Source organism: Vidua chalybeata, chromosome 3, assembly GCF_026979565.1.
Source record: "Vidua chalybeata isolate OUT-0048 chromosome 3, bVidCha1 merged haplotype, whole genome shotgun sequence".
Classification (NCBI taxonomy): domain Eukaryota; kingdom Metazoa; phylum Chordata; class Aves; order Passeriformes; family Viduidae; genus Vidua; species Vidua chalybeata.
Window position 1 is genome coordinate 40,360,962 of NC_071532.1, and position 13,681 is coordinate 40,374,642.

A 13,681-nucleotide genomic window follows, 5' to 3' on the forward strand; every position below is an offset into this window, starting at 1 on the left:
ATCTTAAAATCTTCATTACAATGCTTTGGCTCTAGTACAGATACAATAACAATGTCCCCTATTTGTACTGGCTTATATGGTTAGTAGCTAATGCAAGGGATAATATTATCAGATACTTTCCAAAGCTTAACATGCAAAGTATGAATGTTGAGCATAATTATTTGTATAGTGTTCTGTAAAGATTTTAATAATAATTTCAGGAGTCAGCTATATCATGTCTTTTCAAAATCTGACAATTATCAATGAACTGAATTACTTCTTCTCTTTTGATAAGTGGACTCTCCATATTTAAAAATACTTTTCTTGGGGAGGGAAGGTCTGCAGAAAGGCAAAAACTGGGGTAGTCATCTGAGGTGCACAGCTCTGTCTCTTTTTTTTAAATCTGTTCTGTATAATCTTCAATTAAGCTCTGGTTTTCTTTCTATTAAGCAAGTGCTCCAGGGCAGTATGAAATCATTGTATTTTAAAATGTATTTTGCGACATGAAAGGGACTAAGTGGAAGCTTCTGTCGGTATCTTTTCCAATGCTACTTCACAAAAGCTTTCCCTGGAAAAGTTTCACTGCGGAAAAACGATGTCACTTCCCCACCTGGCTAAATTACCTGTAATGCATTTCCACAGTCAGAAGGATCTGGAGAAATAGAAAAGGAATCTGAGTAGCACAGTTGAAGTTATAAATTGCTGCAGCTACAAAACATGACTTTATCTTGGTAAATTACATTTCTTCTTGTCTTTCAGAGCATATATATTTTAACTGACAAAACCAATTTAGTAAAAATCATTAACTAAGAACTAAGGTGGATACCCCCTGACATCAAGACCTTTATCAACAGAAATCCCCCAAATACATTCACTTGAGCATGAAGGGCACCCTACTAAAGGTGTTTATTGCATCAGACAGATCTGCACAACTTGTTTAAACACAAATGAGCAGTCAGTCAGTGAGACTCCAGTAGGAATACAATTATACAGTAAGCATGGCAGGGGGAGGAGACTTTGTCCAAAGTGTGTGATGCTGATGAGGCCAGAAGGAGGTGCTCACAAGAATTGTCTTCAGACACTCCTCTCTCTGTGTTTGGCAGAGCACAGCAGCTCTCACCAAGGGCAATCTCGAGTGTTCTGCTGGTCCTTGCCCCCAGCTCTCAGACTTCTGCAGGTCTGCCTTCAGTCACATGGGGCAGAGGTACTTGAGGTCCTCAGAAGTGGGAGGAATGTTTCCTTGCGTGATGCTTCACAGTCCTTTTCTTTGAAAAGGTGCCGTGATATTTCAGGGACCTTTTGGAGCCTAGTAGTGCTGAAGAGGTTTTTAGTTTTCTCAGGAATGGTCAGAGCAGGCAGTCCCACAGCCAGATGTGTGTATGAGAGGGAGATGTACCACATGTATGAGGTTGGAACCAGATGATCTTTAAGGTCCCTTCTTACCCAGGCCATTCCATAACTCTGGCTTTTGGGGTGTGGCTCATTTTGTCAGAAGTCAGGGCTCCTAACGTATTTTGTCACGCTCAAATGCTGGATTACAAAAATACAGATTTAGATTACTCTGGTAAACTCTGAGAATGTACCTTGAATGTCATCTCGGGACTTTCTATTAATTCTTTCTGTGGACCATCTTGTGTACAACATTGCTAGAGCTTTTGGGATGAGTTTGGAGATGTAAGGGCCAAGTAAGCATCATACTCTTTTCACTGTATTAAGCATTTCAGATGTTCAGTGGAAGCAAACCAGCCAAGAATCTGCTGTGCTCTGCAGTTCATGTATTGTTCTCAGAGGTGACTATGCAGGTAGTAGGAAACTTCCTCTGGACTGAATCTAGTCCTTGCTGTGTCTTGGAGGAGTGACAGTCATCCAGCTGCTGTGAAGTGGAACAAAGGTAATGTTACTGTGGGCTGTGCACTACGGAGTTGAGAGTCAAGTTTACATTGTGTATGCAAACTATCAATTTGCACTCATTTACACATGATTTTGTCTAATCTATTAATCAGCAAATGTCACTGTGTAAACCAAGATTTGAAATGCTCTTATATAATGTATGTAAATAATTATTCACTGTACATGTTCATGTAAATGTCAGTAGAAACCTAACATTAACACTAGATTACATAATAAATGCATTCATTAAGGAGGCAGAACATTGCAATGCAAATCACTTGCTCTTTTAAACTGTCATTAGAAGGCATCCTGCACAAAATGCAATTTGAAGAATGACATGACATTACCATTAATTTATTCAAATGTGGGTGATATGTTTAGTTGTCTATTTGTTAAAAAAAATACAGAATAATTCTATTCAGCCACTAAGGCTACTAGTAAAGAAATATTTAGTAAAAATTTCAAATTTGGAAAAATACAAAAATCTCTCAATAAAGCATCTCTCATCAGATACTTCCAACACTACCAAGATTGGCTGCCCAGGTTCCCCAAGCTCAGTTTGGACAAAAGGTCATTCCAGGGAAGGCCTCTGCCTGGAGGAACTGCTGCTCATTTTGAAACACAGGGAAGAAGCTGGCCCCACTTGCCCCTTCCCACTTGGTCACCCCACTGCACTGCCCAGCATCTGAGGGAAAGGGAAGACATAGAGGGCATGGACCATGGCACCACAGGGTGCTGCACTGCTGGTGGGAGTTCAAGCAGACAGTGCAGCTTGATGTCTGACAGAGCTGAGCAGGGCAGAAAAGTTTGACTCAGCTCACAACTACTGTCATCCAAAATATCCAATTAGAAGAGCTACCACTGAAAATATTTCAGGTGAACTATGACATTCAGGTCATTACTAGCTCACAGACATGCCCATTCCTTTATTCCTTAAATAAACTTACAGTTGACACTGGAGAAGGTCTGCAGATGCAAAATACACACAGAGATATTCACCAGCTCATTAGTCTGCATCCATACTGTTTTCAGGCTGGCACTAAATGCTTTTAGTTTCAGCTGTCAGAGCAGCGTAAGGAGTGCAGTAGGAAGGAGTATTTGCTTTGGCACTGTTGCCCTCCCTCTGGTGTTTGTGGCGCTACTTAATCCCCGCTTTTCTGCACCTTCCAGGGGCTGACGGTTCTCACGCACCTACCAGTCTTGTTGTAAAATAGCTTGCAGTTGTGACAGCAGCTTTTCAGGTTGTTAGCTCAGAGGGTTGGAAATGTTGCCAGATACTGTAGTTGTGTCTCTTACAGATTAATGTTGTTTCTTTGACATGTAATTTTACCTTAAGATGTTTTTAAAATATTTTGAACCAGTCTGTAACTACAGCAGATTACTAATTGAGGTATGTTAAAAGTGGGCCAAGAAAACATCAACAATCTTGAGTAAGGCCTGACATCAAAGTGGATGAGAGTCAGGCCTGAGATCAAAGTGGTTGACTTTTAAAGCTTTGTAATAATCTCATTATTGTCTTCAGGAGAGAGCATAACAATGGGAAGAATAACAAGAGCTGTATCTTATATGGATTAAGGAGGCTGCATGTTACAGAAGTAATGGCTTGAGATAGTGTCACATTGTAGGCAAAATGTACCCAAAAGCCTCATTACAACTGTCAGGAGAATAAAAGATGCCCATGGTTTTGTGAATACAGCAATCTCCTCCAGACCGCTCTGGTGGAAAATACAATACATAAAATAATTGACTCTCAGCCTCTCACAACTACTGCCACCACTGATTTGCTCCTTGTAGCAGTCATGTTTGTTCTTAAAAATCCCCTGAGTTAGAGAACTTATTATGCAGAGGGATGACAAATGGATGAGCCTCCCCTAAGCCCAGGGAGAGCTGTATGTGCTTCCCCCTGCTCCCTCTGCTGATGCTCAGCTGCAGTTTGTGTGGCTGTCCTAGTCCTGGCTGTGCCTTCAGCACATCCTGCAGCCTGTTTAGCTGGTGCTGATGGCCGTAAGGCACTTCGATGTGAATGCAAACTGTCTGTCTGCTCTGGTGTTCAGATTTGACTCTGAGAGCCTCCCAAGATGTAAAAACCAGTTCTCTCTCCTGCCTACTCCTCCCTTCATCCCAGCCAACTTTTCAGAGCAAATACAAGGGGCGTTACGTGGGGCGAAGCTATACTACAGATCATCATTAGATGCAGAGTTCAAGGTAGCTTTTAAAATTTCTTCCTGGAAAGAATATTTAGGTACAGAAAGTTTTTTTTTTCCAGGCAAGGATTCAGCTGTGTATGCTGATGTTGTCTGGTGGGTGGGCAAGTGAAAGGAGTCTTCCTGATGTATAGCCTTTTCAAAGGGGGTGATAGTCACATATTTCACCATGCTGGCTGCACTCACCATTCTCCCCCCACCCTCCCAGCTGGCTCATTCTAGGGCTTTCCTAGCTATTAAGCAGGGTTTGAGTATATTGTCATCCTCTGAACTGTGAAGATGGTGGATTGAAAGTCAGTGGGGACCAGGACTCAGTCCTTAAGGACACATAATAACTCCCACTGAAATCAGTGCTTGAATGTTTTGAAGATCTGAGTCTGCCTGTCTCACATAGGCATGTTTTAATACATAACTTACTACTAATAAATGCAATTCAGTTAAGAATTCATAAAAGTTTCTCTGTACTCCTTATGTTCCCAGCAGTGACTGTAGCCCCGCCTTTCTGGCTAGTTTTGGTCCCACTGCTTAGTTGATTACATAATGCTTTCACAGAGAAAATCAGTATCCAGCTGTTTCTCTGGTAACAACATATGTATTTCCACTTTAATTTCTAAGACATGCTACCCACCAAGAGCAAAATTAGAATGCCTTTCAGCTGAAGCTGGCCAGGCATTCTCCCAGTCTCTTCTTCCTCTCTCTGAGAAGAGGATATATTGAAAAGATTTTTTCTTTTTTTATAAAATAATTAAGAAAGCTCAATTATGTGGAAAGATTATGTGTCCTCTAGAGAAAGGTTGAGCAGTAATGAAAACTACTAACATCTTAATATAGCTTCTCCCCAGAGTTTTTACAATCTAAAAGACCAACTGTTGTAACAGTGAGTAAAATCTTAGCAGGTAGATGAAACCATGTCCTGTGGGTTTGCAAGATATGCCTCTTTTTAATAGACAGTTGTTTTCCTCAATTTTGAGATCACTTCTTTAGAGCAACATTGGGACAGCAGTCACGTACAAGCATTATACAAGTGACAGTGGCATGAGAGTTTTGTAATTCAGGGTGCAGATCAGAGCTGAAGGCTCATGTTTTCCCTTCACAAAGCCTTTGCACAACCATCTTCTAACAACTACCTGATGTTGTAGCTTTTACCTTGTGCTTGTATCTCAGGTCCAGGTAAGCCATCATGCAAGGTCAGGCAGAACTGCCTATATCTAGTTTCTTACATTAGAAAAAAGAAACCCAGTGTGTATTGCTTTAGGGCTCATTGTGAGAAGGAAGCACCTGTTGGTTGATTCCTGCTCTCACCTGGTTTGCTGAACAGTTCTGAAATATAGTATTCTTGGTACATCTGCTTTAATGTTCACATTTAGGTTTGAATGTCATGAGAAAAGTCTTAGATTTTGTGAAAGTATTTTTTTCTATTATTATTTTTCACTTATAAGGAGAAGTGCTAACAGGACTGATCAATAAACTTTCCAATAAGGAAGCAGCTTCTGCTGGCTGCACAGGGAGTGCAGCTGGCACTCTTGTCAGAGAAGTGCCGCGGGAGACAAGACTCATGATATCATGATCATCAAGTCTCAGTTTATTGCAACAAATTACAAAGTTTATATATACTTGTTAATTAGTTCATGCATATTGCAAAAGCCAAGCTCATGATTGGTTGCTGTGTGATTTGGCATCTGTCTTGTTCGGTTGCTCTTGCTGTTCTTGTGATTGATACTTTTTGGTTCTTCTCTATCTATTTCTACATACCAAGCAGTTTTTAGCATTCTGATTCTTGCAAACTCTGATTTCTACCTATCCTGATTTCTATACCCAGGGTCATGCTGACCGTTGCAGCAGTCACGTAGCCCCTCATACTTTGACCAATTTTACAGTTTCATGTCCCTTGTTGTTTAACCATTCTTCTGCCAAGCTCTCTACACACTCTGACCTGGTCTCTTCGGCACAGCTGCAGAGAAACAGCGCCTGAGGCACCCTGTGACTCAGTCAGTCACCCATCCCGAGGACATCCTTCATTCCATTCATCTCATGACCAGTCATTTACAGACCACACATAAGGAAAACTGCCTCTCCCAAGGAATGTTTTTTTTTTGTCAAAGAAACATGATGTGACCCCTGCTTTACACCCACCGCAGGCACCTGCCCTAGGCCAGAGGGTCACCGGCCACTGCACAGGTCAGCAGGAGGCTGGTGACAGACAGATCTGCCTTGCAGAGATGGGAATGACTTCTGGGAGTCACTGCTGCCTTTCTCTTACAGCTTGGACTCTTTTCTTTATGGGCTCCATGCACTGTTTAAAGGAGACTTCCGAATAGCAGCCAAAGATGAGTGGGTCTTTGCAGACATGGATCTGTTGCATAAGGTTGTTGCCCCGGCAATCCGAATGTCTCTGAAGCTACACCAGGTAGGGCATTTATTTATGTATTTATTTTTAACATTTACTGTTGTGTTTGTTTTCTTTGGAAAATGCAGGATACCTTAGCAACTGTCCAAAGGAGGGGAAAAAAAATAGGGAAATGGAGTACTTGACACCTTATTCTAAGAAACATCCTTTACCAAGATGGAAGAGTTTGGCATTTATTTATTGTGCATTCACTTGATTTTCTTTTCTGAACCCCTTAGCTGCCCATTTGAAACCACTTTGCAGAGCTTGACCCTGCATTTTTCATCAAAAGAAAGCAGAAAATCTTGTCATATTTTACTTGTGTGGATACTATAAAGGTGGTTTCTAGATTGAAGGGAAATACATTGACTGTGCTGATTTCACTGCTAATTTCAGGTCAGGCTCTCTATAGCTTGGAGTTGATTTTGTTCCTGCTCTGGCACATTATGATTTAATATCATATGCTTTTATCATTAATGGTATTTATAAATGTTCTGGATGTTACTGAACTGCTGTGAATTTGTATCTGCTTCTTTGGCACAATAATTTTATGGTGTTATTGCTGGCCATGGTGCTGCTGGTTGAAATTTCAGTATTGTGGTATTTGCTGATTTATTCCCGGTCTGTGCTATTGTTGGTGGCGTTTTGTGAATAAAAATAAGAATTTTCACAAGAACTGTGAACTGTCCTAGGTGATATCTTTCTCCAACTTACCCTAAAACTCTGCCTCCCATAGTTTCACACACCATTAAAAAAAAAAAACAAAAAAAGGATAAGCTGGTATTCTCCAAGTGCCTTTGTCCAGTGTAGTCATGAGATCAGAACAGGTTACAATAAAACTGAAATTGTACCTTTCTATATCTCTGTTAAATGAACCTCCCAAAAGATACTCTTTATCAAGTGTCAAATCACTTGGAGGTGACCAGCTAGCAACTGTTTGGAAGCCAGTATTTTGTTTACTGTCAGTAGTTTTTGTGTTTTCATGAATGTACCTGACCTTTTCAGTACTTTTTCCTGTACAACCAGGACCAGTTCATGTGCCCAGATGAGTATGAGGACCCAGCAGTTTTGTACGAAGCAATCCAGTCCTTTGAAGAGAAGGTTGTGATTTGTCATGAAGGGGACCCAGCCTGGCGCAGCGCAGTCCTGTCCAACCGGGAGGAGCTGCTGACTCTCAGACACGTAGTAGATGAAGGAGCAGATGAATATAAAGTTATCATGCTCCACAAAAGCTACCTGAGCTTCAAGGTGATCAAGGTACATCTGCCATCTTTCTAATGTTGCAGTAATTTAGGGCTGTGGTAACTAGTACTATTTCTGAGTAATGTGGCCAAAAGGAGAAGTTAATTGTAGCTTTTAAAGTAGGGACTGGAGGCCAAAAGAGCTCTCTTCAGTTGACTTCCATTTTGCCACTCATGTTTGTGTCTTTGAAATAACATTACAGGCTTTACCAGGGAGTAGTTGCAAAAGCTCACAAAAAGCTGTTGGTGCAAAGACATCATGATGTGTTTACACACTCATCCACTGCCATTCTACTTAGATCCTGTAGTTCTGCATCTTGAGTAGCAAATGTTTTTGCATGATCTCTATGTTTTAACCCACCTGCAGGTCAACAAGGAGTGTGTCAGAGGGCTTTGGGCTGGCCAGCAGCAGGAACTGATTTTCTTACGCAATCGTAACCCGGAGAGAGGAAGCATCCAGAACAATAAACAGGTGTTGCGGAACTTAATTAATTCTTCATGTGATCAGCCACTGGGATATCCAATGTATGTTTCCCCCTTAACCACCTCGTACCTTGGGACACACAGCCAACTGAGGAACATTTGGGGGGGACCTGTCAGTTTGGACAACATTAAAAAGTGGCTCAAATCCAAGTGGTTAAGGTAGGTTTTTAATTTTGGTTATGCTAATAAGAGACCCCACAGTGTCAGTTTCACTGTATTTTCTGTTAAAAGAGAGTAATTCTATATTGTTATGTATGAGTAAAAAACTTAATTGCAAGTAACTCAGAATATAACAAAATAGTGCTGCAAACAGAACAGAAAGAAAATCCATTAACTCATTTATGACAAAGCTTTCTACACGTTCAACAAGAATCATTCAAATCACACAGCACTACAGATACTTCCCTCATTCCATGGAATTTTACTGTTTATGCCATCTAAAGAAGGGTATCTTTTCTGTAACTCTGAACATGAGTAAATGTGTTGGTGCATTTTGGTGAGTTATGCTCCAAAGCTTCGGCATTTACATATCCACCCCCAAGTTATTGTTCTTGACCAAAGCACACCTAAAAATGTACTTGCTATTCACCGAAGCTGCCTGACTTCCCCTAGCTATGCATGATCAGTCCCTGACACTGCATCTCCCATTCCTACTTACACTTTTCACACAGCAATAGCTCCCTTGCCTCATTCCCTGCCCTGTTGCCACTGTAGCTGAGGAAAGGCAGGGCACCATGGAGACCCGATAGGAGCCAGCTTGCATACCAAGACCTATGTTAAAATGTCAATATTATATCTAATGGCTTAACATGCTAGTTTCCCCACCATGCAGCCCATCCCTCTGAGATCTCCAGTCCATTCCTCTTTGCTACTTGGTTACCTCATGCAGACGTTAATCTTGGGAGACCACTGTAGAACATTAGAAAAGAGCTCTAAGGTATTTCAGGGTTCCAAAGCCAATAAACACAGACAAGGGTCATAAGCAATTGTCTTGTGTCATATACAATTTTGTTCCAAGAAAGCTTATCACACCATCATCTTTGCCATCTCATAAAATGTCAGAAGACCTCCAATGGTGTGGGAGACAACACTCTTTGAGAGCACCTAACAGTGGTGACACAAATTTTCACGTGCAACAAGTGGCTGACCCTGTGTGTGTTCCTGCAAACAGAATGCGAAAGGACTGCCATGCAGCAGCTCACCATGAGAGAGGCAATGTTGAAGAGGTGGATAGTGCAGGGGGGTCTTCATCTAGCAACAATTCCACAGGGAATTCAAGCCAGAGCAGTAGCTCACAGCCCACCAGGGATGGAACCCCTCAGCTGCAAACTTCATCTCAAGAGGTCCACCAGCAGGCAGGTATTTGCACAATTTACTTGCCTTTCTCTGGAGTCTTCTCCTGGGGGGTTCACATGGGCAGGTGCCTTTGGGGAGTCCTCAAATCCAGTGGAAAACTAATTTCAGAAAGAGAGTGCAGTTTGTCTCTCCTAATGAGCAAGAACATGTAGGAAATGGCTTCCCGATATTGTTCCAGATATTTACTGGGAGAGTGTAATACAGAAGTGATTCACCAAAGGTTCCACTGTCAAAGTCCGTTATGGGTAATTTTTGGCCTAGCAGGTGCCACTAAGAATGCCAGAATGAGAAATGCAGATGGGAGGGAGTGTACGCATGCCATACAGGGAGCCTGTACCACGGTGAACCTCTGCTTATTGTTGGCTGGGAACAGCAGAAAGAAAGCATGCAAAAATCTTAATTATCTTGGAAGGACCGTGGCAATTTATTTGAGGAATTGGTTTGGCTGCTCATCAGTGCATGTGGAGAACAAACAAATGGAAAATAGCTTCTTATGTCTATATAGCAGTTACCAAAAGAAAATTAAATGTTGCCAATCATTCTGTCAACAGCTGAGCCCTTCTCAAATTATGGATTCAAAAGTGCTTCAGACATTCATTCACAAGGTGGAACTAGTGGCCTTTACATTGGAAATGTATGTTAAGTGATAAGGATAAGCAATTGTTTGGACAGTCACATCCAGAGGGTAGTGGTCAATGGTCCAGAGTCCTGATGGACATCAGTGACAAGCAGTGTCCCTTGAGGTTCCATACTGGGACCATTGTTATTTCATATCTTCATTAATGACATAGACGAAGGGATCGAGTCCACCCTCAGCAAATTTGCAGATGACACTGAGCTGAGTGGTGCAGTTGACACGCCTGAAGGATGGGATGCCATCCAGAGGGACCTACACAAGTTCAAGAAGTGGTTCATGGGAATCTCATGCAATTTAACACGTGCAAGGTACTGCACTTGGGTCAGGGGAATCCCTGGTACCAGCACAGGCTGGGGGATGAACAGATGGAGAGCAGCCCTGTGAAGACTTGGGGGTGCAGGTGGATGAGAAGCTGGACGTGACCCAGCCATGGGCACTCCCAGCCCAGAAACCAAACGTGTCCTGGGCTGCATCCAAAGCAGCGTGGGCAGCAGGGCCAGGGAGGGGATTCTGTCCCTCTGCTCTGCTCTGGTGAGACCCCACCTGCAGTGCTGCATCCAGCTCTAAGGTCCCTGGAGAGGAAGGACATAAACTTGTTGGAGCAGGTCCAGGGAAGGGATACTATGATTACGTATGAGGAAAGGCAAAGACAATTGGGTTTGTACAGCCTGGAGAAGAGAAGGCTTTGGGGTGACCTAATTGCGACTTTCCAGTACCTGAAGGGAGTTCACAAGATGGAAAGTGACTTTTTACAAGAACATGGAGTGAACAAGGGGGAATGGCTTCAAACTGAAAGAGGGTTTAGAGATTTAATTGGATATTAGGAAAAAAATCTGTTCTGTGAGGGCAGTGAGGCACTGGATCACGTTGTCCAGAGAAGTTGCAGATGCCCCATTCCTGCAAATATTCAAGGCTGGGTTGGATGGGGCTTTGAGCAACCTAATCTAGTAGATTAGATGCTGTCCACAGCAGGGAGGTTGGAACTAGACAAGCTCTAAGGTCCCTTCCAACCCAAACCATTCTAGGATTCTAAGTTTGCAAGTGGGTCACTGAGATCTATCACCGTGGGATCAGGACCTGTAATGTAAAGCAAATCAACTTTACATTTCAGCAAGTTTGTGGTATTATTGTATAGATTAAAGCAGAGAACTTGACAGGTTTGACACTTGTTTGTTTCCTGTTAGATCGTTTTGACCTATCATTAAAGATAATGGGTAGGACTGGAATAAATCTTGCCCTGAATATAAATCACATTGCAAGAATAAAATAACTGCAGCTTTTAATTGTGTCTAGGGTTAGAGGAATCTCCATGTGCATACTCATAACTTGACACAACAGTAATTAGAGTAGCGAACTTAATTGTGATATAATGATCCTGAGCATACCATACAATAAAGTAAGTTAGTTGTGAGTTGTTTAAAAGAACATATTGACTGGATGCCCAGAAAAACGTAATCAAGAGACAAAGTCACACTTAGATAAGAAAAGCAACCTGGCTTTTGTTAAGACATACGCAACAAATCCAAGGAAATAGTAGCAAATGGAAATCCATATTCACTCTTAAGATATTGTAGAGAACGAAACAAGAAGAATTTTTGGCTAGGGCCATTAGGGACAAAAAGATGAAAGTGAGCTTGTGGCTGTTTATTTTTAAAGAATATTTAGAAGCAACAGAAATCCTAGCAGGAGTCTTGATCTGTCACTGTATAGAAAGGCAGAGTTGCCAATATGCAATATGTAGAAATGAGAAAATAAATGTCTGGTTTATTTAGGGAAAAAACACAGATAATGTATTTCGATGATATGATAATGAAACAGTTCCTTCCATCCTAACAGCTACAAAGAACATGAAAGAGTGGCTATCAAAGCTATATCCTTAATTGAGCAAAGCCAAATGACTCATTCAATAAGGGTTTTAAGAGAGCTGGTTAAAAAACAAGCTCTGTTCGATCTTCAGTAAGTATCAGGACATCAAGGCAATACCACAGTACTGGAAAAGAACTTATGCTATGCCTGTTAAAAATTATAATATTGTTCTCCTGCCACGTGCACTCCTAGTGCCCTAATTTAAGGACATTTTTAGTTTGGAAGCACTTCAAAGAAGAGCCAAAAAATGATCAAAATTCTGGGAAATACATCCTGTATTGAAAGATAAAGTGCTTTCCAGCAGTTGGCATTGTAAGAAATGCCTTGATCATAGTCTGTAAGTGTTTACCTGGGCAACGAAAAGTGACCAAAGACCGTTGCTCTCAGCAGACTTGGATGTAACAAAACTAAACAAATTCAAATTTGAAATCAAGAACACATTTTTAATATTAAGAGAGTAAATAAATAGTGAAACAATAGATTAAGGGTTAATGTGGATTTTCCATGACTGGAGATGCTGGATACACTTTTATAAATTACAGTAACAATTAATAAAACCACACAGGAATTAATTCTGAGGAGTTCTATGGCCTATGCTATATAGGACAGCAGACTAGATAATCATAGCAATGCCTTCTAGATTCATAATCTGTGCATCAAGCACATTTAACTTCTTCATATTTCATACTGCGTTTTGCAGCCCAGTACCACTGAGTCTGCAAAATTGCAAGATGCAATGAAAGCCCAATATAAAAGTGCGACCAAAATCAGGAGCACTGGAAACATGTGGGGTTCTCCCCCAAAGTTTCCTTATTTCATGATGCAGTTTACAGAACAGCCTTTGTTTTCGAAGTGTTTTCAGGGACAGAGTTTTTTAGGCGTAGATGTGGGTGGTCTTCTGCCCAGTGCTCCAGCCACTGCATTCGGAATGAATATAGAATACTTTTGGACAAAGGTCAGGTTCGCAATTTAAATCACAGATGTTTGGCCATGTTAGCCATGGTGCAAAGTAACACACCACAGCCCCTCTGTTCTTAATTCCAGTCCTTTCTTTTTATTTAAGAAAGGTAACATCTTGAAATAACCATCAGCTGTAGAAACCAAAGCACTTAAGCAGAACCCCAGGGTTTGAAGAACCTGAATACCTGCAGAGGCGAAATGTGTGCACAGCCGTGGACACGGCAGCCAGGCCTGGCACCCCTCACAGCATGTGAAGGACAGACGACACTGGCAGAGCAGTACACAGGGGCCATGGAATCACAGAATATCCTGAGTTGGAGGGGACCTACAAGGACCATTGAAGTCTAACTCCTGTTTCTGCAAGGACCACCCCAAGAATCACATCCTGTGCCTGAGAGCATTGACCAGGACCTTCCAAGAGCCATGTGTGTCTGTCCCATCATTCTCCAGCAGAGATATTGGGGCTCTTATTACTTAGAAAAAAAAAAATTTATTGTTTGGAGTATAAAAGTAGAGCTAAAGATACATTTTAAATTAGGTGTGAAAATGTCCAACACTTGCCAAACCAACTAGGTTTTAGCAAGCTCTAGTTAGGTTGTAGCCCAGCTCTGCTCATCTGACTCTGTGCCAAGTTACCTAAATTCTCTTTGGGATAATTGGAATAATGATACTAGCCTCT

At 41.6% G+C, this 13,681-nt stretch overlaps 1 protein-coding gene across 1 annotated transcript in view; it reads left to right on the forward strand.

Annotated features, from left to right (window-relative positions):
- Positions 1 to 13,681, forward strand: part of PCNX2 (pecanex 2) — a 153,124-nt gene that overhangs the window by 133,500 nt on the left and 5,943 nt on the right. The window contains exons 29-32 of the mRNA XM_053936997.1: positions 6,336 to 6,480; positions 7,486 to 7,716; positions 8,068 to 8,342; positions 9,355 to 9,542. Of these exons, the coding sequence (XP_053792972.1) occupies positions 6,336 to 6,480; positions 7,486 to 7,716; positions 8,068 to 8,342; positions 9,355 to 9,542 (839 nt within the window). The remainder of the gene's footprint in view (positions 1 to 6,335; positions 6,481 to 7,485; positions 7,717 to 8,067; positions 8,343 to 9,354; positions 9,543 to 13,681) is intronic.